Source organism: Hoplias malabaricus, chromosome 10 (genome assembly GCF_029633855.1).
Source record: "Hoplias malabaricus isolate fHopMal1 chromosome 10, fHopMal1.hap1, whole genome shotgun sequence".
In the NCBI taxonomy this organism is placed as follows: Eukaryota; Metazoa; Chordata; class Actinopteri; order Characiformes; family Erythrinidae; genus Hoplias; species Hoplias malabaricus.
Genome location: NC_089809.1, coordinates 23,831,172 through 23,855,142, shown reverse-complemented (window position 1 = coordinate 23,855,142; position 23,971 = coordinate 23,831,172). Strand labels below are relative to the sequence as shown.

At 37.0% G+C, this 23,971-nt stretch overlaps 1 protein-coding gene across 2 annotated transcripts; it reads right to left on the bottom strand.

The window, feature by feature from the left end:
- Positions 1 to 160: 160 nt before the first annotated feature.
- Positions 161 to 23,900, bottom strand: pip5k1ab (phosphatidylinositol-4-phosphate 5-kinase, type I, alpha, b). 2 transcript variants are annotated; one of them, XM_066682804.1, is made up of 16 exons: positions 23,825 to 23,900; positions 16,193 to 16,227; positions 15,118 to 15,198; positions 14,097 to 14,227; positions 13,581 to 13,698; positions 13,272 to 13,424; positions 12,026 to 12,325; positions 7,057 to 7,283; positions 6,657 to 6,740; positions 6,292 to 6,340; positions 6,055 to 6,136; positions 5,778 to 5,945; positions 5,580 to 5,688; positions 5,406 to 5,468; positions 4,723 to 4,810; positions 161 to 4,628 (listed from the first exon to the last, which is right to left on the bottom strand). In XM_066682804.1, the coding sequence occupies exons 1-16, from the start codon at positions 23,871 to 23,873 to the stop codon at positions 4,626 to 4,628; spliced, it is 1,740 nt and encodes a 579-aa protein (XP_066538901.1). In that variant the 5' UTR covers positions 23,874 to 23,900; the 3' UTR covers positions 161 to 4,625. The 2 variants fall into 2 exon arrangements, with proteins under 2 accessions (XP_066538901.1, XP_066538902.1); XM_066682805.1 differs by lacking the exons at positions 15,118 to 15,198; positions 16,193 to 16,227; positions 23,825 to 23,900 and adding an exon at positions 14,957 to 15,089.
- Positions 23,901 to 23,971: the final 71 nt, after the last annotated feature.

Below are 23,971 nucleotides of genomic sequence, written 5' to 3'. Positions count from 1 at the left end.
GAGGTAAGTGAAGCATCACAAGCTTTCATTTTAAAGCTAGAATAGTGTTTCTTTAAGCATGTATGTCAGTCAATAAAGGTGTCTCAACGTATTCACTCCAAAAACATAAAATCAATCAGCCAAGATTTAGAAAATATTTATTTAAATATTTTAATGCATTTAACATATTTAAAATCAGAGATACAATGTGAAAAAAACAGCACCACCACATCACAAAAATGGCTGAAAAGACAGGCGGCGGCCACAGAGAGGAAACAAGGCATTTGTGTGACTGCTTATATACATATACACATATTACACAGGCCAAGTAAAAATATAACCATCCAAGCATTTTTGGCAGTCAGTCTTCCTGAAACTGCCAGACATTCATGTTTAAAAAAAAAAAAAGAAAACAGGAAGAGCCTTTAAAAACTGTAATGTATAATACCTTAAACACAACTGAAAAAGTGTACAGTGTCAGACTCCACCCTTTGTCAGAAAAGTAGATTCAAATTTTTTTTTCCTGTTTATATGATGACTACAATCATCTAGGATACATAGATTAGTTCTTAAAAGGTAAAAAAAAAAGAAAACATTCTCAATAAATACCATTACTAAAACCAAAACATTTCCAAAATGTTGGCAGAAATGTTCATATTGCAATAATTTATATGCTTAAATGTAGTGTCTTTGTTGCCAGCATACAATCCAATGTGAATTGTGCAAGACTGATGTGTCTGTTGTGTATTTGCTGTATTACTAGAATTTTTTCAACAAAATCTAAACACTAAAGACTCACACAGATCAAAGTGCTGTATCAAAAGAACTGTGGGAGAGGGGGGTTGTGTCTTGGTTTGATTAGAGAAGTATAGTCCCATGTTTTATAAATAATATTATTAATAATAATAATAATAGACACTCAAGCAAGGCTTCACACAGGCTGCGTATAAGACAGGAGGTGCCATATTGCAATATGAAATAACAAGGAGGTCAAGTACGAAGTGTTAGTAGGCCAGATGTACCACCACAGCAGAAGTTTTTGATTAAAAATAGGAACAAGATGAAAGACACCAGGAATGCACAATATGCTTAAAGAAGAAAAATCATCTGCTGCACAAAATCACAATAGTATTAACAACCATATATTTAACCTTTACCGAGAAAAGGCCTATGGTTTCTTGTAACTTTGTTGTTATTGATCACATTGCCAATACATGTAAATACAGTTTCTGCCAGTTCACAAAAAATCTTACATTTACAACTGATTTTTTTTTTGTTATTTCAAAACTAACAAAAATGTAAATTAATACTGAGATATAAGCAGGCTTAAACACGAAGCGGGAACACTAGATGTGAAATAATGACATCCATAAACCTGGCTTTCACATCTAAAATGAGCTATGTATAATAATACTTAACATGATACACACTTTAATTAGAAGCAGGTAACAACTGAGTTCAGTTCATGGACAATAACAAATGTTAAGGTTTGGTGAGCTAAGAAGTGACATTTTTTTTGTGCTCCAAGCTTGGTCAGGCCTCAATAGTCTTTGCACAAGGCTTTAGCCTGTGGAAGCTTTGTCATGTTGTAAAACACCAAATGATGGCTACTGGTGGCCCAGACATGAACCAGGACCGGACAATAAAACTGTGCAAGGCATTTAGTCACCCATGAACACAAAAAATACATTAAAAAAACAGCATAACAGAGAACAAAGAATAAACATTGTTTTTCTCTGGGCCTTATTAGCCAAGCCTCAGGTCCACTTCATCAATACCTGAAAAAATACCCCCCCACAAGTCTGTGTTGTCCTCAGTCTATTTAGAAAATCCAAACCTTCTCAGATTTTAGTTTGTGTAGTTTAATCCATGTTTTGCATCCAGTGAAGTTCAATAGTATGTTCAGTCATGTTAGTGTGCCACACACATATCAGTCGTAATTTAAAACCTTTAAAATGACTCCATAGTTCAATATATCATAAGTTGCTTATGTGTTGTAAATGTAAAATAGCTCACAGAAAGCACATAACATTGCTAGACTACTTTCAAAAAAGACACAGAAGTAAGGCTTTTGTTTTGAACAGCTGTAGCACATTAACATTCTCTTTTAAACAAGTACTTATCCGGAGTCATTCTGAAAAGAGTGAAGGACAAGAGATTGACTATTAACTGCTAAGTGGGTAAAGATGTCTTTGGTTTCCTTTCCAGCTACTCCTCTGTTAACTCCAGTGCCCATATCTCCTTCATGTATAAAGGTAATCTGTCTGTCTCATTTTACAACTGTTTTAGGTAGACTATATCCAAGGCAACAGTAAACATATCTGTCAACCTGAATAAATGAATAGTACTGCAACTAGATATAAATTAACTCAAATATAAAAACCTATGAACAAAATCTTGCACTACATACTGTTTAGTTACATGTAAGCATAGGATGAATCCTGATGCAATCCATCTTTCTGCACCACTGGCTTAGAAGATAACACTGTCTACAAAACCAAGCATACTGGCTTTGTCCTCCAGCGAATCGAGTGTAACCTGCCATTCACTCTGCACCACATTCACAGGTAACTGTACTCTTACAGGTTCAGCTACCTGGATCCCAGTGGAGTAGCTCAGTTTTGTGCTGCAAAAGCATTTAGCTAGTTGCAGGTTAAGCTCAGCAGCCAACTGGAAATGAATGTTTGTTGTTACCACAGTGCACAGTTAGGGATATATATATAAAAAAAAAAAGATCATTTCTTAATTAGTTAAAGTAACAGCACATATAAAATGACAATGACACTATAAAACACTGTTACTATACGTAACAAACTGAACAGGAATTTTGTCCATAATGCTAAACTTTAACTCTAAAAGAAAAGGTGGATATATAAAAGTTGTCTAAAACAAAGCCTTTTAAACTTCATTAGGCAAAGAAGCACTGTAAAGCACTCTATATAGAGTTAAGCAGTTTTAAACAAGGTAAATTTATGCAAATACACAAATGACAACCCTTCAGCATAAAACCAAAAGGAATATTTGCATAAGTAATGCCCATTGGTCCATGTATAGAGTCACGGTAATTTCTGTATCCAGCAGAAATCTGTTTCCAAAAATGTATAAGTAAATATAGCTGTATTCAAGGCATGCTAAAAATATATATAATAACATAGAAATAAATCATTTATTTGTTACTGCCTTAACTGAGACAAATCCTCCTGCATCCTAAGAGCCTATTAGTCTTTTAGCCTACAGAAAAGTTAACAACTATTTACAAACATACAGTACATCAATGGATTAAAGGCCATGGGCATTACTGTGGATGCTTTAAAAACTACTGATTGGTCAATTTTAGACATATTTGCCAATAAGGGGGGGGGGCATAGATTAAAAGACATTCAGAACATAAAATGACAAAAATAAATGCATTTGTTTCATATAAAATCCTCTTTCAGAGGACAAACTGGTACTTTTTATGAAAGGCATATGAAATTGTGAAAATGTAAATATCAAGTATGTCAGGTTTCCATGTTCATTACTGGAAACATATAAGCTTTTAGGATTTGTCTTTTTTTTTTTTTTTTTTTTTTAAATCATCATTGTCAGCATTTCAAAGACACCTTCATCCTCACAGGGCACAGATCTCAACAAAGGGGAAGCTGGAAATGCAAAAACCAGAATTTCTCTAAACATACTCTCACATAAAACAGTTAGAATATACCATCAACATTTGCCTGCCTTAAACATGAAATGGTACTTAAAACTAATTAGTAACATTATCATCTACTCATGCAGAAATAAAAAGTAATTCTGCACTCTTAGGCTGTTCTGTCTATGATTACAGAACACTACAATATGAACAGTCAGCAGTCCAGGCCACAGCAGTGTAGTTTAGAAAATATTTCAAAAGAACTACACAGTTCATGAAACTAATTACTGATCACAGGCACTTCCATCACCCTCCATCTTGTGAATAATGATTCTCAACTACAGAATCCTTGCAGCTAAACTAAGCAGCAAATCAATCCAAAATACATGTTTAGTTTAACTCCAACATAGTCATTCTGGCTCTTCATATCCTCAAGTAACATGGATCAAGTAACAAATTAATCAGAGAATTGAATTAATACAGTCTCTGTTTTGAAAGAAATACAAGACCCAGAATCAGAATTGAGTCTAATTTAGCAAAAACTGTTTCTGCTAATTAAAAACTCCACTTAAGTTACAGATGCAAAATTGTCTGAAAAACCTCATGCACCTCATATTTTAGTATTAAAGAAATACCTCAAAGATGCTTTCAGGTATGTGTGTGCGCATGTGTGTATGTGCTTCTCTGGACTATGTATTTGTGTGTGTGTGTGTGTATAAATAGTATGAATATTTGTTTAAGAGCAAGGTGAAATGTTTAACTGGGAAAGGTGAGTCTGATGCTCCAGGAAGGAATTTTGTAGTTAACAGCTGGAGTTATAGCAGCATACCCTGTGTCGGAGAGAGAAGACAGACTCTCTCATACACTGTCTACTCCTCTACTTCACTTAACCACTGTGGAGTCACTTCAAAGGTCTGTGCTTCCTTCCAGTGCTCTCCCATAGGAAGAAAAGTCTTGTTGCTCAAATTCCCTATTTCCATATTTTCCCCTCCATGTCCTCAGGCTTCTTCTTCTTTTACTGTAAAAAAAAAAAATAGGATATAAGTTTCCTTGTTTTTTTAGCCTAATTCACCAGCAATGTCCAGCAGTGTAGAAATTGATATGAGACTTACAAAACAAATGTTGGTCTCTGGAATGATGTCTTTGAGAGAAACAGCATCTTCATTATCAAACTGCTCATCTAAAGCTTCAGCTTCCAAGCTGAAAGAGGGAAAGTTAAAGTAAACCTAATGTATTCAGTTAGATAGCAAAGTTGCTTCTGAGTGCATTAGCACTTACGTCAAGAAAACTATGCCTAAGTCTGAAAACACAAGAAAAAAAAGTTGATCTGATATTGTTATGCATCTTATATAGAATGCAGGCACTTTAGAGTTGTCTTGCCTTTTCGTCTAAATCTACACAGAGCCAGTATTTGGGTGACAGCACAAAGACCAGGTTAAATTGAGTAAAACAATGAATGAAGATAAATGTGTGTATTGATTAATTATTGCACAAACAATAAGAAGAAAGTGAAAATGGTTAAAAATCAGGTCGTCAGTTCCTTGCACTTCTTTCCTGGGCACTCGTATTGAAATGAGCTGAAGCTTATTGTCATTAAAAGGTGCTGAAACCGGTCATTCCAAACACTGCTTTGACAGGGTAAGAACGGCACTATGTTGTTTTATCCTTGTTGTATTTTGAACAAAGTATGCCACAGAGGGTTTTAGTAAGATCCCAGGGAACTGTGATACTTGTGGGGGGAAAAGGGGTATCTTACGTGCCATTTCAACTCATAAATGCACGTGTAAACGTTCACCTGCAGGGGGTGCTGTTGTTAGGCTCTATGCTTGCAGATGTGTGCACCTCTACCCCAACTGACCTGTGCAAATAATACAATGAAGCAAACGGTAAATAAAAAAATACTCTCTAAAACAGCCAATAATAATTTGCCAGTACAGTGGTAAACTGTGTAAATTTGCTGGCAAGTCACCTGAGTGGAGGCACTGAAGAGTTAGAAAGGTTAGTGGTTACAAATTCACCAGAGGGTCCAGCCAAGGGAGGGTTCCTAGGGAGCAAATCAGGTCTTCCTAACTGCATGCCTGTTTAAATAATAAAAAAAAACATTAATTTCTTAATAATTTCAGCCATTACTTGATTCTCTTATTTTATCTGCTTTCTTGTCTCTCACCACTCTCTGTGTCTGTGTCTTGCTGAATAATGTGGGGCCGGTAGACAAGGTGGGCATCGACTGTATGGCTGCTCGATTGTGCTGGGGGTGGAGCACTGCCCATGGCAAGTCTCCTGACCACACTCTGACCACAACCTCCCCGACTCTTCTTTGATGGGGATGACTTCACTAGGGACACAAAGGAGAATTACATTACTGACAGGCACAACAATAACAGTTACAGCAGAGTATTGTCAGAAAAGTAGATAATATGGGGAACTGGAAAACAAAGCCCTACATGCTTTCCTGAACACTGTGTTGCACATGAAGCGTTGAAATCTCTCAGCATAGAAGCCTGGTCTATGCACAGAAACTGTGTCCTGCAAGACAGAGAAAATGCTAAATATTTTGCAGCAAATTTTATTCACAAAAGTTGTTAATCCAATAAGCATCCAAATCCCCATGAGGCCTGTAACTATTTTAATGTCATGTTAGTATAATTCTGAAAACTGACACAGAGTGATTAAAATCTCACCCCATCATGAACTAGTGCCTTCCAGGAATGCTCCAACTTCTTTATAAATCTTCAAAACAAAATATTAAGAAAAAAAGTATAATGAGTAATAAAAGATCTAAGCAAAACATATAGGTATCAGGAATATGGCTGTCGCCATCCATGTAAAAATGTATTTATTTACAGCTGAAAATGGCTTAGTCTATGAACACAACTATAAAAGAATCAGACACAAATTCCACATATAAAAAAATACTGGCATTGTTTGTCAAGGTATTTATTAATAATCTACATTCTAACAAGTCTTAGATTGTTATTCTGGTGTGTTAAAAAAAAATAATAAATAATAATAATAATAATAATAAAAAAGTCAGAACCTGGATTACCTGTATGACTGTAGAATATCAATTATTCCAATGTAAACGAGCAGTCTCTCTCCTTTACTGTTCCGGGCTGGGATTCCACCCCATCTAAAAATAGACATTAAAGAAATGCTCAGTTTTAATGAGACTAAACCCAGTCCTGTGTATCTCTTGTATGGGAGAAAAGCAGTATAAATAAGAGAAAATTTGACAAAAGTAGTAAAAGACATAACAGAGTTTAGAAGAGATTTCAAGCACACAATCGTGTGAAAAAGAGCCCAGTAATAAATTTAGAATAATTATAAATAAAGCATGGTAAAACACAAGAATAAACAGAAAAAAATGCTATATATAAAAGTCAAAAGACTGGTGGAAGTGATGAGGAAGAAATAGAAAAGCAGTAGTGACATTCTAGGTAACTGACTGGTCTTCACTGTCCAATGTGCCCTTCCCACGTGCTTCTCCCTGAATGGACTCCATGGCAGTGCTGTAGAGTGCTTTTTGGGCCTGTGGTCTCCGCTGGTCGGGTGTCACTGCCCCTTCCGCTCCTGCTTTGTTTTCCCCTGCCCCAATACGCTCACGACATGCCTGATCCACATTATGGATTCCAACCAGCAAACTGTAGTCCATGATCTTGAAACTCTGCAAGAGCTGATACACAAGAACACCTTACTTTAATGCATATGCACGTTTCAGTCATAACATTAAAATTACAACCTTGTTTCCATTCTCACTGTTCAGTTTCACAACTCCACTGACCATAGAGGTGTATTTTGTTATTCTACAATTACCAAGTGAAGTCCATTTGTGATTTGTTGGCTCTCCTTCACTGGACCCTCACATGATTTGGGTGATCATTCTCAGTACTGCAGTGGAAGTGGTGGTTGTGTGGTGGTGTGTTGCACTGGTATGACTATTTGACAAGGTAGTTCTGCAGGAGTTTTAAAACACTCAGTGTTGCTGTTGAACTGAAAATAATTCACCAACCACAAATTACTAGCCAACAGCATCTTCTGGGCAGTGTTCACTTACCACTGAAAGGACTAGAGGATTACTGCCGTAAGAGACTACGGTCTCTAATACTACATCTACACAGGAGGCCAAATATGGAATGAAAAACAGGTTGAATAAAAGACAATGAATTAAACTTTGTGTTTTGTAAATATAAGCAAATTAAAAGCTGATGCCTGAAACACTAAAAATTTGGAACTTCAGCAAAATAAGAATTGGAGATTCATGTCACACTCTTTTGAAGCATTACACTATTGACAGGTAAATAAAAAAGGTTATAAAATCAGCATTCTCCAAAAGCCTCAGCCCATGCAAGAAAAAAATAAATAACTGCATACTTTGGCCACTTTAGGCCAAACCTCATGACAGAACTGTCAGACAGTCCACACTGCTAATATTATTTTCTATGCAAAACTGCAAAGAACTTAGTTCTTTCACCATCAACCGCCACAATAGGCTTGAGAGTACTTTAGACCAGAGTCATTTAACAGAGTGTGCAACTGAATCAAGAAATTTAACCTGAAGCTGTATTATGTGTAAAAGTTCAGAAAGGTAGGCTGATGCAAGACTGTGCAGAGGTTGGTGTGCGAGAACTGAACACTCTGAAGGGAGTGTATGGTTTTAAAAGGAAGGCCAATAAAGAGAATTACAATTGTCTAGACAGGAGGAGATGAATGTATGGACCAGACTTTCAGCATCCAGCGTTCAGAAACAGGGGAAGAAGACTAGCAATATTATGAAAAATGATGTTTTGGATAGGGCCTTAATGTAATTTTTGAAGGAAAGAGAGAAGTCAAGAAGTACACCTAAATTGCAAACAAGTGGAGAAGTTTTTATAGCCACACCAAAGTGCAGTATTACACATTTTTGATAGAGAGGAATTGGGGCCAATGAGCAAGACTTCAGCTTTGTCTGTGTTGAGTTTCAAAACGTTGGTGTGTATCCAGTGTCTTGGGTCTTGAACACAGGAAATAAGGGCACAAGGAGGCAGAGTGGAGGTATGTGATGATGTACAGTACCTGTGACACATCACCAAGAGAAACCATTATGTATACTTACCTGTACTTACTCACCTGCATACGGGTCATGTGAGAGGGAAAAGAGTACTATCTCTTGATGCTGAGTTTTACTTACCTGGTTGAATCCATTCTCCACAGAGGGAAGGGGGAACTAGCATCTAGAAGAGGGAAAATATATTATCTAATAAATATTGATATTATGAATGAACGTTAAACATGCCATGGCCGTAATTGAATCTTGGTACAGCTGTTAGTTCATTGTTATTTTTATTGTTTATGAAACTTGTGTATCCAAGATACTATAACTTATACCTCTTCAGGGAATGGTATATTCTAAGGGGCGGGGCTACCTATATATATACCACACAAGGGTAAAAGAGGGAGACTCTGCTAAACCGTAGCGAGAGGAGCATAACCTAAGGGCATAATAAGACTCAATTGATTTAGTTGTCTTTATCCTTTTTGTCTCTGCTTATAGAGAATTTTGTTTTGTTAATTTTTTTGTTCACAAGGAGCGCGCGTGTATATGTATTGTAAATAGTAATACAAAGTTTGGTGTGTAAATAAAGGTGGAAGGGAACCAAAAATTGAACCTCTCGGTGTTATTTCGAGTCGACCTTATCATCTCAGGCCTCTCGCCCGACTCTACCCATAGAGAACACCTCCCACCATTTCACTTTGCGATGGTGAAGGGGTGATCTTTATCACAAGGTATTTTTGGTGCTCACATATATTTTAGTGTCGTCCATGTGTAACAGTACTAGGGGAAGATTTGTGTTTACCAAGAGCAACAAAGTGAGATCTACAGGTAAACTATGAAACAAACCTGGAAAGTGCAGTGTTAGTAAAGCCAATAGCTGAGACACTGGAGATAAATATGCTACGATTAACAGTGTCAAATGCTGCACTCAAATCTAAGAAGGATACTGAGTGCACCAGAGACAGTAGAGAGTAGGAGATTGTTTAAAACCTGCAGAAGGGCTGTCTCAGTACTGTGTTTTGTGCGGAAGCACGACTGAAAATGCTCAAAAAGGTCATTGTCCATCAGGAATGACTGTAGCTGAGTGGCCAGCACCCTTCCTAACAGCTTAGATAAAAAGGGAAGTTTAGAAATAGGTCAGAAAATCTGTGTTCAGACCAGATTTTTAAGAATGGGTGTGATGGCAGATGTTTTAAGGCCTCTGGGGACATGGCCTGAGGGAAGATACATTTTAATGAGTTGGGAAATGGGGCTGGATAGGACTGCAGAGCATTTTTTAAGAAGTGGGTTTGGAGCAGCATTGAGGAGACAGGTAAAAGTTTTGGGTTTAGCTCAGATATAAAATGCTGGATCAATGGGAGAGAAATAAGCCAGGGGTTTACGAGCTGGATTCAAATGAAAACTATGCTCAGGTGAGGAAGACCATGAGAGGAGCTTATGGTAGATTTTATTAATCTTGTCATTAAAAAAAATCTAAAATCTCCTCATGAAATGTCAGAGACATACGTAAGTGAATCATCAATAATAACAGTGAGACCACCACCCTTCCCCTGTGGCCTAGGCTTAGCTGAATATCTAAAATCACTAGGTGATAACAAATTAAGGTGGAGATGATCGCCAGGTTTTTGCCATGTCTCTGTGAGGAAAAACATACTGATGTGGTTGACAACCATGAGATCATTAGGAAAAAGAGCTTTAACTGTGACAGAGCAACAGTTAAGTAGTCAAAGTTTGAGTTCGTATGACATGTTGGAGCAGTTCATCAAATGGCAGTGGGGTGCTTGAGCAAGAGACTGAACAACATCAAAGGTAAATGTAAGGGGTTGCGAAGCACTGGTTCTGCACACTAGAGCATATGACAGGAAAAGCAGAGTCCGAAGAATGATACACAGTAAGTCGAGGTCTGGAGGAACAGTGAATGTAGCGTGGGTGTCGGGTTTTGACAAGTGACTGACATAACTTATATGTAGAACTGTCCAACTAAGAGTGAAAACAAAAAGCGGGGAGTGCTTTTTGCACTGGCGTTTACTAGAACACCATGCTTGAGCAGTGATAGACAGATAAACCAACCACAGCAAGCCCAATGTAAAGAAAAAAAAGAAAAATAGCAGCAATCAGGTAGCCACCATATTAGATCATTTGTAAGGGAGGCAGGCAGCCAAAAATGTGTCAAAAAAAACTTACGTGAGAATTCCCATGTGAGTCACTCAAAAGCTTGCTACGTTAGCCACCCCGCTAACCTAAGTGCCAGGCAGCCACTAAAACAGAATGGACAATGACAACAACCATACAGATCTATAACTGGCAGCGAGAATCAAAATGAGCGGAGAAAAGAGTTCGCACCAGAGGCAAGGGATTGCGTGCATACAGAGCAGCTATGTGCATCAATGTATACAAAATCTGCAAAACAGAGGATTCACTGGAGAAGCAAGCAGCAAGTAAATCAATAAGCGGAGGTGGGGGGAGGGAAAAGAAAAAAGGAAAATGTTCCAGCGAGAAGCAGCTGCAACAAGCGTGCAGACTACTCTCCCCGGAAACAGAAAATGTAATTGGTTATTTTGAGAGATAGTTGCAGCCATCAAGACAACGTCTTTTTCTAGGATTGCCATGTGCCAATCCTCATTCTGCACAGCATGGCTTCACAAACAGTGTGACTGGTCTGCCTTCTTCCAAATCTGTCACCTATTGAAAATGTATCATGCATCATGAAGAGGAGAACAAGACAACGGCGAATCCTGAGCAGTTGAAGTCTTGAATAGAAAACAAATGGGAATATATTCCACTTACAAAAACTGCAACAATTAGTAGCTTCAATTCCAAAACAATTAAAAAGGGTAATTAAAAGACAAGAGTATGTGACACATGCCTCTGTTCCAGATTTTCCAGTTTTTTTTTTTTGTTTTTTTTTTTGCAGGCATCATTTTTTTTAGATATGCTTATACTTAACAGATAGTATTAAATTTGTCTTTAAAAACACTGAATATGTTTTCTGTGTGTCTTTGTCTATTAAATAAACTGGTTCAAGTAAATTAACAAGTTACAGATTTCAGGTTTTTATTGTATTTTTAGAAAGTGTCTTAACCTTTCTAGTAATGGGGTTTGTTTATATATAAAACTGAAGCTATAATAATACTAGAGCTGCCACATAAATAAAAGTTATTAATAAGAGTTGGGCAAAATATTTCATGTATATTGTAATAAAATTTGATTAGCAATAGCAACTAAATTATTTTCAAGCATATATTAAAGTGTATGAGTATCATTACCTTTTTCAAACATAATGTATTTTACTACACTCCCAACCTTATACTATTACATCAAAGAACTTTTGACTACAAACTATTCTTCCTAATGATCAGTGTAGGTTGCACATAAAAACTCACCAGGCAGTCACGTTGGATTGTCTTGCTAAGGGCATTGTAGTTGTCAGGCTCTAGTTGGATGCCCTCGGGCATGTCCTGCATGAAATCTAGATCTTTGTATGTGGGCACACCTTTCTCTCGCTCTTTTGGTGAAGCTCTGCGCTTATATGTGGAGCCCTTCAAGTCAAATTTGAGATGCATCGGAACTGAGCAGGGCAGCAGGTTGTTCATTACCACAATGCGGATATTCTTACCCCCTGCCTGCACACAGTACAGTCCATAGAACTTAGGCAGCAGGGTTCGTTTGTTCTGGTTCAAGTTCTAGAGTGACAGGGAAAATGTAGGTAGGGAAAAACAAAACAGTCAGGAAACAGCAGCTAATAATGTACACCTCTCAATGTGGTTACCCACGCAGCATTACGGCAATTATCTTTTTTTACAGCACTACAGTAATCATTGTAATCACTAAAGTAATCATTCCCGCATCCCATAACATACATGGATAATTAAATATTCATTCATTTATTCGTCTATAACCGCTTATCCAGTTCAGGGTTGCAGTGGGTCCGGTGCCTACCCGGAATCACTGGGTGCAAGGCAGAAATGCACCCTGGAGGGGGTGCGAGTCCTTCACAAGGCAACACATACACTCACACCTATGGACATTTTTGAGTCACCAATCCACCTACTAACGTGTTTTTGGACTGTGGGAGGAAACTGCCGCACCCGGAGAAAACCGGAGATTATGAGATTTAAAAAGCTATTTATCTGAGCAAACAAACAACTAAAACAAACAAACAACAAATAACAGCAAATATTAGAATGAAACCAAACAAAATTATTCCAGTAAATATGATATTCTGTGTGTGAATGTGTTGGTTTAACTTTTTCCAAATCTCTCCTCGTGGCACTCCATATTATTTGAGGTTATCATGCAATACCTAGTTTTATTGGTTAATAAATAATGATTTTAAATACTGTCTGCTGTTGTTTTAACAAATTTGTGCAATAAAGGAGAATATGAACAAAACATTGTTTTTCAAACTCACTCACACCTACTACTTTATAGAAAAATATTCTTATATTTCTTTATCTGTTTTATATTATTATTCTTTTGTATTTACTGTGATTATATATAAAACTTTATACAAGAACCACACTTACTGACAAGGCATTAGTTTAAATATATAAAATTAACTTAGGTGCCTAAGACTTCTGCACAGTACTGTATTTTCTCACACAAATATAATCGTAAATAAACACATACCATGAAGTATCCAGGCAGCAGTTTCTGCAAGAACTCAGCCTCTTTGTGCTGGACAGTTTTGATGATGAACTCATCATCACTGGAAACATAGAAGATAGAGCCACTTGCTCCAGGGTTTGATAGTTCTATCAGGGGATCATTGCACAGAGAGTACTGCAGAGGTAAAACACAAACACAGACACACACACTTAAATAAACAAAATAAAATCACAATTAATTTGGAGGAGAGAAATTATCAACAATAAGCAGGCAATCACAATAATCTACAAAAGGGTCTATGACTATAAGAATCTATGGCTATAAACTGACCAGATAGTCATCAGGTCGGATGCCGAATAGTTCTCTGAAGTAGCGAAAGGCAATGGGGGCGTAGGTTTTAAACCTGAAATCACCATGGTGATGTGCAGGAGTCAAATTACTGCCTTCACTGCGAGAGACAAAGAGACAGAAAAATATTCACTCAATGATGACATAAAAAAACTTCAAGAACTACATATCTATAATCCTGGAAGGCCAAAGCACTCACACAATTTTAGTTACATAGCAGCATATTTCTACTACACCAAATTAAACTAAGCCTATTTTCAGGCTGCACTTAAGAGTAACAGAGCTAGCTCAAATCTAAATGTCATAAAGCATTAATGTAGATCATGACCATTTTTAATATACAGTTCATATTCCACACAATAACAATAAATATATATTTAAACCACAAACAATGTGACCTGGCTGCAGTGCAGAACTACAGGAACAAGAAACAAATACTGCAATTCAGCACAAAATACAATTCCAGAACAAGTCAATAACTAGCTTATTAGCTTATACCTGGGGAAGAAGATGCTCTCAACGACATAGAAGTCCTGCATGAGGACATCTCTCTCAGCTTTCTGGCTCAGGCTCCCCACCGTGTGTGTGATACCTAGTTGAATAGCTCCTTTCAGTGCAGAAGAGGTTGTCTATATCGGAATAAATTGTGTGCAAATCAAAGAATAATCATTTGTAAACAGATTTTCTTCTTATATCATTTTTAAAAAGAGAATCAAAGTGTTGAGCACAATTTTTTTTTCTTTCAATCAAACCACACAATGATGTAAAATCAAGTATTCTTTTCCAGATAACAAAATTTGACTCACCATTTGGTCACTCAAGATAAGCCATGTTCTTACATCAACACGCCTAAGTAACAATTTGTTTTGATACAATGCTTTATGAAATGTTTGTTCAAGACAGATACTGACACAGCAGAGTGAAATAGTAGGCACAAAGAAGGAAAACTGCAGACAACCACAGTCTAATGCTTCTAATAGATATAAGCAATGGTGTACAGGAACAGCTGCTATTTTCCATCACAGAGAACCAAATTTGAAACCCTACAGTGCCAGTCCCAGACGATCCACCAGCCTAAAGGTTCCCACCTTGGTAGCTATGGAGCTATATAACCAATACTAAGCTCTGTGCCAACACAACATCTTATATTTAGCTTTCCTCAAAACAACAACAAGGCAATACAGCTAACAGTTTGTTTCACAACGAAACTGGCAGACATTGGTTTAGAGTGAAGCAGGAATTCATGACATTTTCCTAGAGAAGATGAAAGTTCAGTGACGTTTTCAACAAAATGAGAAAATAATAGTACAGGAGTTTCTGAATATTGCATCTTATGATATAAAGTAGCAAAACCGTACTTTAGATTCCCTTAGATGATGAGAAGCTGTAGTGTGTTTAGAGCATTTGTAACAACTTCAGAATAATGACATCTTTCATTCGGTATTGAAGTCACCCTTCTCCTAGCCCGACTCTTTGCAGGGGGAAAACTTTGACATTTAATGCACAGGTGCATGCCGACCTTTTTGTAAGTGGTCTCTCCTGTAGGATCAACCCCTCGGTGGCCAATAGTCTTCTTCATACTCTGAGATGACCCAGGACCCTAGAGAGACATACAAAACTGATTGTGACAGAGAGAAGAAAAATATCAATACAGAAGAGAACCAGGGATATGGTGTCCCATTTCTTCGTCTACTGGAAGAGAAGATTTCATCACATTCTATTTCCTGCGTTTCGATGACATAAAACTTACCATGGGTACTTATATTCTTATTTATATGTAGCATTTTAAATGTTTATGTGAGCATGGAAACTTTATCTGTCCTCAATGTTTTAACAGAGGAAAAATAGGAAACATGACCTTAATTTAATGTTAAGCCAATGAACATATAACTTGTGTCTGTCAAAGTCAATGATCTCCTGACTCTTAAAAGCTTGGACTGGGATAAAGCTGTGAATCATCAAATAACTCAGAAAGAATGACGCTCAGCAGGCATAAAAGCTGGCCAAAACTGTTCAAAGAAATTTTGTTTAACAGGAACTGAAAGGGTTTGCATATTCTTTCTCAGTATATTCTTCTCTGCCAGCGATTATAGCACTCTTCCGAAGCTCAGATCAGATGGTACTCTCTCCAGCATACATTTCACAATTCCTACTGTGTTTATTTAAAGTTTTGAAACACAATGTAACTTCATGCCTTCATGGTTAAATCATACCGGCAATGAAAGTGTTCCTTTTTTTGTAATATGCATTTACATTGTGAAAAATATGCTGGAATGAGTTTCAAAATCACTGCAGTATTGCTGAGGCTGAGGAATTCGAACCAATGTTGGGTGAATAGGCACTTATCATATTAAAAGCTGAAAAAAAAGGGGGAAAAACCTTAAATGCTACAACCATGAAAGTCTTAGATAACAGGAAAACCAAAAATATTGAAAACAACTGAAGGCAACAAATGTCTGAATACAAATCTTCCAACATTCTTTCATCAACTGGGGCAAAGAAAAAAAACCCACCATATAATATTGGTGGTGCATAGCGTATACCAGTGGGCAATTCAGTACAGCTAGTGCTCAAAAAATAGATCAAAAACTCACCTCTGGTGAAGCCATTTTTCGATTTCCACTAGACCCTTCAGTGCCAGAAAAAAAAGAGAACAGAAAAGTGTTATAATAAAAGAAACAGGGGACATCACTGAAAAACCTTCAACACTCAAGCCAAATCCCATTTTTGGCTAAGATATTTCATTTCGGTTTATGGCACAAAAGTGAACGAAACTGAGTGTCTCTATCCGTAAAATGTATGGCTGCAACAACTAATCGATTAAAATCGATTGTTAAAATAGTTGCCAACTAATTTGATAATCGATTAGTTGGGTCTAAGTTATTATACACATAGGTACAGTTGCTACACGTGACGAACTCTGGAAAAAGGGTTTGAAAAATGGCGGAGGCGGTCACAGCAGAGGATAATGTTAGCACAATCAGAGAGAAAAATGTACGACCCAAGTCATCAAAAGTATGGGAACACTTTACATTAACGCCTTCAAGGAACGTTTGCGTTAGGTGCAAAATGTGCACAGCTGATCTCTCATGGCACAGCAGCACATCATCACTGCATGAGCGTCTGAAAATGAAGCCTGTTGGAGCTATGTGTGAAAGAGATGAAGTATAGTAAGTTAATTCTACTTTTTCTCTCACTAAAATGTTACTAGAGCCTGCTAGAGTAGTTAAACAACATTTGTTTTTCTTAGTACATTGATATTGCACTCGCGTTTAGCGAACGAGCCTTAGCTTCCCCCCGAGTTTTCTCTTCCACCTTAAATGTGTCAGCTCGACCAGCAGTTCCAAAACAAGCCGTAGTTTTAGTCAAGCTAACGTTAGCGACTTTAGTTTTTCTCTCACTCAATGTCACTAGAGCCTGCTAGAGCAGTTAAACAAGATGTCTCATTTTTAGTCAATTTATATCACTCTTGTATTTAGCAAGTTTTCCGTTCCACCTTAAATGTGGCGGCAGTTACATTCAGAGTTTTAAAAAATCCTAACATTTTTTAAAATAATATATTTAAAGCCTTTTTCAAGGTCTTTTCTGACTGGCATTGCGTGTTAGTGTTTGAGTATCACAGCCAAGTGTATATTACATTATAAGTGTATATTACATTACATACACTGTTAAATATTGATAAAAATACAATTAATGTAACGGTTGGGTTAATTCTTCATGTAAACGCTAATTTTTAATAATGGCAGGTTGTGTGTTCCTTATACAATTACAACATTAGTTCTGTAAAATCTTAAATATCTTAACAATATCTGATCATGTGTTAGTTGAATTTCCCTTTTATTCTCAGCACATGGCAGCATCACCCAATATCCATTTATGTAATTTCAATTTGCCTGCATTGTTGTCTGCATTTTAGATCAGTAGTTATTAACTTAAAAAAGGTGCATGTCCATATCTACACTTTCTCTCTCACCTCAGATAAAAACAGCCCAGCATTGCTGACTATGTTTTGAAGAAGATCTGCACACTACAGCAAGCAGCTGTTCTCACTGATGGTATCCTGAATATGCTAGTAACAGACAGGAAACCAAATTTGGCTTGTCTTCCTTTTTATCCGATTAATAATCGATTAATCGAAAAAATAATCGACAGATTAATCGATTATCAAAATAATCATTAGTTGCAGCCCTAGTAAAATGTTAAAAATAAATAAATAAATAAATGTCAGACATCACCTATCATTTTGAATTATATAGCTAGACAACATGTCTAATGAGCTACACATCACTGGCTGAGCAACCTACATATCCTGTTAGATCAAAGAATTGAACTTTGAAAAGTCTTTAAAACATGTGATTTCATGCTTTAGAAAAACAAGACTTTCTTCAAGAACTACTTTTGGCTCAATCTTAATTTGCAGCCTTTAAAAACAGAAGATGCAGTGTTCAATTCCCCTTCAAGGTATCATTGTATAATTTGAGCAAAGGTAATGCTTATGTTAAACAAACAAACAATAAACACTATTGAAAATACATAAAAGAATGCAAGGCAGGTATTACAAAATTCAAAAGAAGCCGAGTACTCTTCAAGGAAAAGTGTTAACCATACATTTTTTAATACATATATTCATTAAATGTACTGATACAAAAAGGCATATCAGCTGAAGTTGCAAAAGAAATGAAGTCTAAACATTCATTCATTCATTATCTGTAACCGCTTTTCCAATTCAGGGTCGCGGAGGGTCCAGAGCCTACCTGGAATCATTGGGCGCAAGGCGGGAATACACCCTGGAGGGGGCGCCAGTCCTTCACAGGGCAACACACACACTCACACCTACGGACACTTTTGAGCCGCCAATCCACCTACTAACGTGTGTTTTTGGACTGTGGGAGGAAACCGGAGCACCCGGTGGAAACCCACGCAGACACGGGGAGAACACACCAACTCCTCACAGACAGTCACCTGGAGCGGATATCGAAACCACAGCCTCCAGGTCCCTGGAGCTGTGTGACTGCGACACTACCTGCTGGGCCACAGTGCCGCCCTGAAGTCTAAACAGCAGCAGGAAAATCACTGTGATATAATCAATAATTAATAGCCTTAAATGACATTAGACATCAAGCTAACGTTAGCGACTTTAGTTTTTCTCTCACTCAATGTCACTAGAGCCTGCTAGAGCAGTTAAACAAGATGTCTCATTTTTAGTCAATTTATATCACTCTTGTATTTAGCAAGTTTTCCGTTCCACCTTAAATGTGGCGGCAGTTACATTCAGAGCTTTAAAAAATCCTAACATTTTTTAAAATAATATATTTAAAGCCTTTTTCAAGGTCTTTTCTGACTGGCATTGCGTGTTAGTGTTTGAGTATCACAGCCAAGTGTATATTACATTATAAGTGTATATTACATTACATACACTGTTAAATATTGATAAAAATACAATTAATGTAACGGTTGGGTTAATTCTTCATGTAAACGCTAATTTTTAATAATGGCAGGTTGTGTGTTCCTTATACAATTACAACATTAGTTCTGTAAAATCTTAAATATCTTAACAATATCTGATCATGTGTTAGTTGAATTTCCCTTTTATTCTCAGCACATGGCAGCATCACCCAATATCCATTTATGTAATTTCAATTTGCCTGCATTGTTGTCTGCATTTTAGATCAGTAGTTATTAACTTAAAAAAGGTGCATGTCCATATCTACACTTTCTCTCTCACCTCAGATAAAAACAGCCCAGCATTGCTGACTATGTTTTGAAGAAGATCTGCACACTACAGCAAGCAGCTGTTCTCACTGATGGTATCCTGAATATGCTAGTAACAGACAGGAAACCAAATTTGGCTTGTCTTCCTTTTTATCCGATTAATAATCGATTAATCGAAAAAATAATCGACAGATTAATCGATTATCAAAATAATCATTAGTTGCAGCCCTAGTAAAATGTTAAAAATAAATAAATAAATAAATGTCAGACATCACCTATCATTTTGAATTATATAGCTAGACAACATGTCTAATGAGCTACACATCACTGGCTGAGCAACCTACATATCCTGTTAGATCAAAGAATTGAACTTTGAAAAGTCTTTAAAACATGTGATTTCATGCTTTAGAAAAACAAGACTTTCTTCAAGAACTACTTTTGGCTCAATCTTAATTTGCAGCCTTTAAAAACAGAAGATGCAGTGTTCAATTCCCCTTCAAGGTATCATTGTATAATTTGAGCAAAGGTAATGCTTATGTTAAACAAACAAACAATAAACACTATTGAAAATACATAAAAGAATGCAAGGCAGGTATTACAAAATTCAAAAGAAGCCGAGTACTCTTCAAGGAAAAGTGTTAACCATACATTTTTTAATACATATATTCATTAAATGTACTGATACAAAAAGGCATATCAGCTGAAGTTGCAAAAGAAATGAAGTCTAAACATTCATTCATTCATTATCTGTAACCGCTTTTCCAATTCAGGGTCGCGGAGGGTCCAGAGCCTACCTGGAATCATTGGGCGCAAGGCGGGAATACACCCTGGAGGGGGCGCCAGTCCTTCACAGGGCAACACACACACTCACACCTACGGACACTTTTGAGCCGCCAATCCACCTACTAACGTGTGTTTTTGGACTGTGGGAGGAAACCGGAGCACCCGGTGGAAACCCACGCAGACACGGGGAGAACACACCAACTCCTCACAGACAGTCACCTGGAGCGGATATCGAAACCACAGCCTCCAGGTCCCTGGAGCTGTGTGACTGCGACACTACCTGCTGGGCCACAGTGCCGCCCTGAAGTCTAAACAGCAGCAGGAAAATCACTGTGATATAATCAATAATTAATAGCCTTAAATGACATTAGAAAACATTATGACAATTATTTTAGTCCAGGCCTTCTGCAAACTGAACACCAAAATTAACACCATACCAATATCTAAGTTTACAGAGGAAAATTCCTTTTCACTATGAGATGCCAACAAATTAAACTTTCACATTACACCTCCACACCGTAACAAAAACAATTGTACCAAATTACACCACATTACCACAACTTGCTAAATAGCAGACACATGTAAAACTCTGTCAGTAGCCAAATTTGTATAAATTACTGTAGGTAGAAATACTCATGAGGGAAATAGATTATCTTTGCATAATTGCAGGCTAATGGTGCAGGTAAAAAGAGACTGGTAAACAGAGCCTGTTCAGGGTTTTTTTTTTCTAACCCATGCCTATGTTATTCTACATTCCACACACAGCTGTAAAACAACTAGATATCTTCCCCTTCCTTCAGATATCACTGCATATCAGAAAAGTGGCAGAGAACATGTATATTGTACTTATGACTCACAAGAGAATACCAAATGCAAATCTTGATCTTCAATAACTAACTCACACTCCATGCTCAAGTATCAAGTTAGGCTTAGTTTCTCAACTTCATGACAACAGAGGAAGACGTGCAGCATATTTCTTTTCTATTCATTTTGTAGCACACATGAACAACTGTCACCACAGCAAAACCATGCAAGTACTTCTCTGAGAGGCCAGCATCCTCCAGAAGGGAGTTCTCAAATCTGTGGGGATAAAACAGTTCTTCTGAAGGGGAAAGGTTCAGTTCCAAAACCTGGGCCTATTACAATTCATCCCTGCAATAATTTAAGGGAACTGTAATACCTGACATTATCTGTGTGCCTTTTTATGACTATGATCATAAAATGTAATCTATGATGAAGTTTAACAGCAAGATGTGAGCAGCATGATTATATTTACAATTGTTGTTAGGAATGTGCCGTTATGAAAAGTCTGGGTTGATTTCAAAATCTAGACCTGCAGACAGCCAAAATAAATACTTTCATAAAATGGAGAAATCTGGATTATATATACACCTCAATCAGAATTACAGAAAAATGCAATAAAATGTGATTCTGTTTAGTCATAAAGTTAATAAAAATAATAAAGTGTAAGGTTTTGTGCAGCATCCAAGCAATTTCTAAACATTCCCATTTTTAAAAGTCCAATATATACATACCAAAATGTTTGGTGTTGCATATAAACTAGGTCTTTTTTGTTTGGGACCAAAAAGCAATGTTTTTACTGAGCCAAGGGCCAAAAGGACAAAACATGCAAAAAATGAAGGAAGGTGGGTCAGTTTTAAACAAAATAATAAATTCTACTTCTTTGGCACTAAAATGAAGTTATAGTTAAGGTATAAATAGTAAAAAAACATTAGTTTTCTCTTTGGGTGAGAGAATAGGGTTGGGCAGCACAAGTTAATGCTAACATACTTCTGCAATCCTAGACTTCTACAGAATTCACAAGGAATCTGATACACTGTATGCTCTCCTTGTTCAGGAGATGGAGACTGAAAGAGCTGGGGAGGAACACTGTCTACAACACCACTCTTTATGCATCTTGCACAATTTTACAGATCAACGTTGAGTTCTTCGAGCACAACATTTCATATAGTTGTTGCAATAGTTGTTGCACAATTGGCTAATTCAGGCATTCATGAAGAAATGTATCATTTACAAAATGTTCTTAAGATTACTGGAAATAATTTTTTGTATAATTTTTGTAAATATAGGGAGGTAAGTATTGCAGACCTTCAAAGATTCACATGGAAACAAAGAGGGGTCATGTAGTTCCAATCATCTGGATAAAACTTTATGCTCAGCACTAACATATTACTCTCATTAGATGGACCCAAAGGTTAATATCCTGATACCATATCAATTACAAGACTTGATCAGATAGAATCTGTGAAAATCAAACAGATAAGATGGAGTGAAAATATTATACTGAAAACAATGTGCAAAGCTACTCCAGTGTAAATAATGTGTCAATTTCCACTGTTCAAATTAATTTTTCAGGCAAAGAAGTCCATGAAAAGAGAGGCCATGCATACTAGGTGCATAAAACTAATATTATACACCTGATATATCAACCTCATAGATCTCTTTGTGAATCTAACATCACAAAAACATGATGTCTGTAAAACCAGAAGATTAAGTAAAGATTATTAAATCTTTCTGAAGTATTTGAGTAAATCGATAACCAGTAAGTTGCTCAGCATTGGTCAATTGTCTTGTGTTTGTATCCCTTTCTTTCCAGCTGTAGCTGAAATTAGTAAGCCGCATACAAAGTTTCCAAACCCATTACACATACATCATACACACACAAATACATGAGATTTCCTTGCAATTTAAAGTGCATTACAAATAAAATGGATTATTATTGTTACATCAGGGTTTATTTCAGAGTATACACTATTTTAGAGATGGCCAGTGGGATTATATTGCATCGTTACTGTTATAATTAATGTATGAACTGCGTTAAATAGCGGGAAAATATATAAAATCTTTGCGATATAACCAGTATATCACAAATTAAAAAAAAAACTTTTACCAAGTAATACGAACTTAATTAACTAAAAGGGAAAACAACGAATCCGGAGACCACAAAAGGAGACCGGTTCGCTAACCCAGCGTTAATGATCAATTATACTGTTGGGTCTACTGTATAACTTTTGTCCGCATTACTTCAGTTTAATAATAACCACTATATTTTTTACAGACAATCTCACTCCTGCAATGCGCTAATGATAATTTACAGAACGGCTACCAAATCAAACGGGGAACTGCCAGCCAATCAGTGGATTTTCTTTAGATATTAAAAAATTTCGTTTGATTTCATGTAAATCATTACACAAACCCAGATTTGTGGAAGGATTAGCGCATATGCGGTTATTTAATGACGAATCTAAGGTCTGCTCTTATTCGAATTTTCCGTTCCACCTTAAACAAAGCAGTAGTGCCACTGTGCCGCGTCAGGCGACAGAAACAACTGCTGGCACTATTTAAGGTGGAACGGAAAATTTAAATAGGATGCCAACTTCAGCCTCGAAAACAATTCCTAAAGCCCCACCACCAACAGTATACCTCAGACTGGTGTATGAATGACATATCTCTCTACACAAGTTAGAAATGTTTCTTTGTGAAGGTTAAGCTTGGTGTTTTCTGAACTTAAACACAAACAAGTATTTATGCTGAGCGGTTGTCTTGCTAATCAGGCTAACGGTAACTAATGTAAGACCGCGAGCGAGGAAACCTGACAATATGTAGAAAGAGAACTCAGTTCAAAGCCGGTAAATTTGAATGAAACAATTTCCCTCTTACGTGTAACTTCCTGTGAATATGTCATTGTGCGTGTTTGTTTGTTTGTTTACCTGGCGGGGCGGCGGAGCCCGAGTCCGCGAGGCCGGCTGCGGTCGCCATTTCAGCAGTCTCTCTCTCTCACTCTCTCTCTCTCTCTTTCTCTCTCTCCCTCTCTCCCTCTTTTTTTTTTTTAGAAAAAAATGTCCACAGCATACTTT